The 1,287-nt window shown below is 44.1% G+C and overlaps 1 protein-coding gene across 1 annotated transcript in view; it reads right to left on the bottom strand.

Moving 5' to 3' along the window:
• Positions 1-849: 849 nt before the first annotated feature.
• LBR (lamin B receptor) overlaps positions 850-1,287 on the bottom strand; it is a 12,463-nt gene continuing 12,025 nt past the window's right edge. Inside the window, exon 13 of the mRNA XM_010143985.1 lies at positions 850-1,010. Within this exon, the coding sequence (XP_010142287.1) occupies positions 850-1,010 (161 nt within the window). The remainder of the gene's footprint in view (positions 1,011-1,287) is intronic.

The raw sequence follows: 1,287 nt of genomic DNA, 5'->3' as shown, positions 1-1,287 counted from the left end.
GCTCTGCCCGCAGCTGAAACAAGTGTCTGTATCATCTACCTTCAGGAGTCTGAGCCAGCAGCGTGGCTTCTCTCTAGGGTCAGGAGCGCGGCCAGGCGGCAGCTCAGAGTCCCCCTTGGAGGGTGCTGAAACTGCCTCGAGAAGGAGGGGATGGGATGGGAGGGGACAGTTGCGCCCCTGAACTTCGCCCAGTCCCATCTCCTTCCTCCCTCCTGCAGAGGCAGGGCAGAAGGGGCCACCGAGGCCTCCCTGACCAAAAAAATCCCAGGATTAATGAAAGGCCAGGAGGGGGGCAAGTACCCAGCTGAGCTGTGCCAGCTCTGGGCCTGGGGCTGCAGGGCAGGACTGCCTGTGACAGCGGCCCCTCACGTGGGTCAAACCCTCTGCTTCCAGCTCCACTGACCAAAAAGACCCCGCTGCTCCTCCGAGTCAGGTGACTACGTCAGACCTCTGAAGTTAGATGGTACAGGTAACACCAAAAAAAATTAACTGGATGGAGTTCTGTATTTATTGTATTAAGAAAATAATATACTTTACATCACAGTGCTTAATTAAACGCAGTAAAAAATGTAAACTCAAGATTCTAGATAAAATTTAACTTGAGGGCTCCAACACTTTTCAAAATTCACGATTTTTAAAAAATGGAAGTAACAAGACAGTCAGTTCACATAATGTATGTATTTAAGATTACTTGTAAAATACCTGTTGATGCACTCCACTGTTTGGTCACTCGTTTTTTGTAAAAAAGCCTAAATAACAAATAGACCAAGTGCAAAGGTAAGAGGTATATTTTTATTTGCAAAGAGACTAACTTCAGAAGTAATTTGCAGATCAGGCATCTGGAGTGCTCTAGTAGATGTAAGGAAATATGCGGTATGGTACGCGCTGACAATACTTCTCCCATGCCAAGCCGTATTTTTGCTTACAATGATGTTCATCACGAGCTTCTCGATGAACAAGCAAGCAGATGAAATATATCACATAGAAATATGGTAAAATGTGATTAAAACCTGTAGAATAAAGTAAGAAATTCAGATACAGAAAAAAATAAAAAAAAAATCCAGAAATGTTGGCTATTAACAACATGAAATCACAGAATGGTTTAGGTTGGAAAAGACCTTTGAGGACATCGAGTCCAACCACTAGATCATCAAGTCCAATGTGCACTAAGCTGGTGGCGTATACTTGTGATGGACTGAAGCATCTTACACTTCCATTGTAAAGCATCAAATACTCAATGGGATAGTGCAAAACTGTGTGACATGTTTACACGCAGATCGGAAGCTC

Source organism: Buceros rhinoceros, unplaced genomic scaffold (genome assembly GCF_000710305.1).
Source record: "Buceros rhinoceros silvestris isolate BGI_N320 unplaced genomic scaffold, ASM71030v1 scaffold3499, whole genome shotgun sequence".
NCBI lineage: Eukaryota > Metazoa > Chordata > Aves > Bucerotiformes > Bucerotidae > Buceros > Buceros rhinoceros.
Note: the sequence above shows the minus strand (reverse complement) of the source record. Positions and strands in the feature narration are given on the sequence as shown.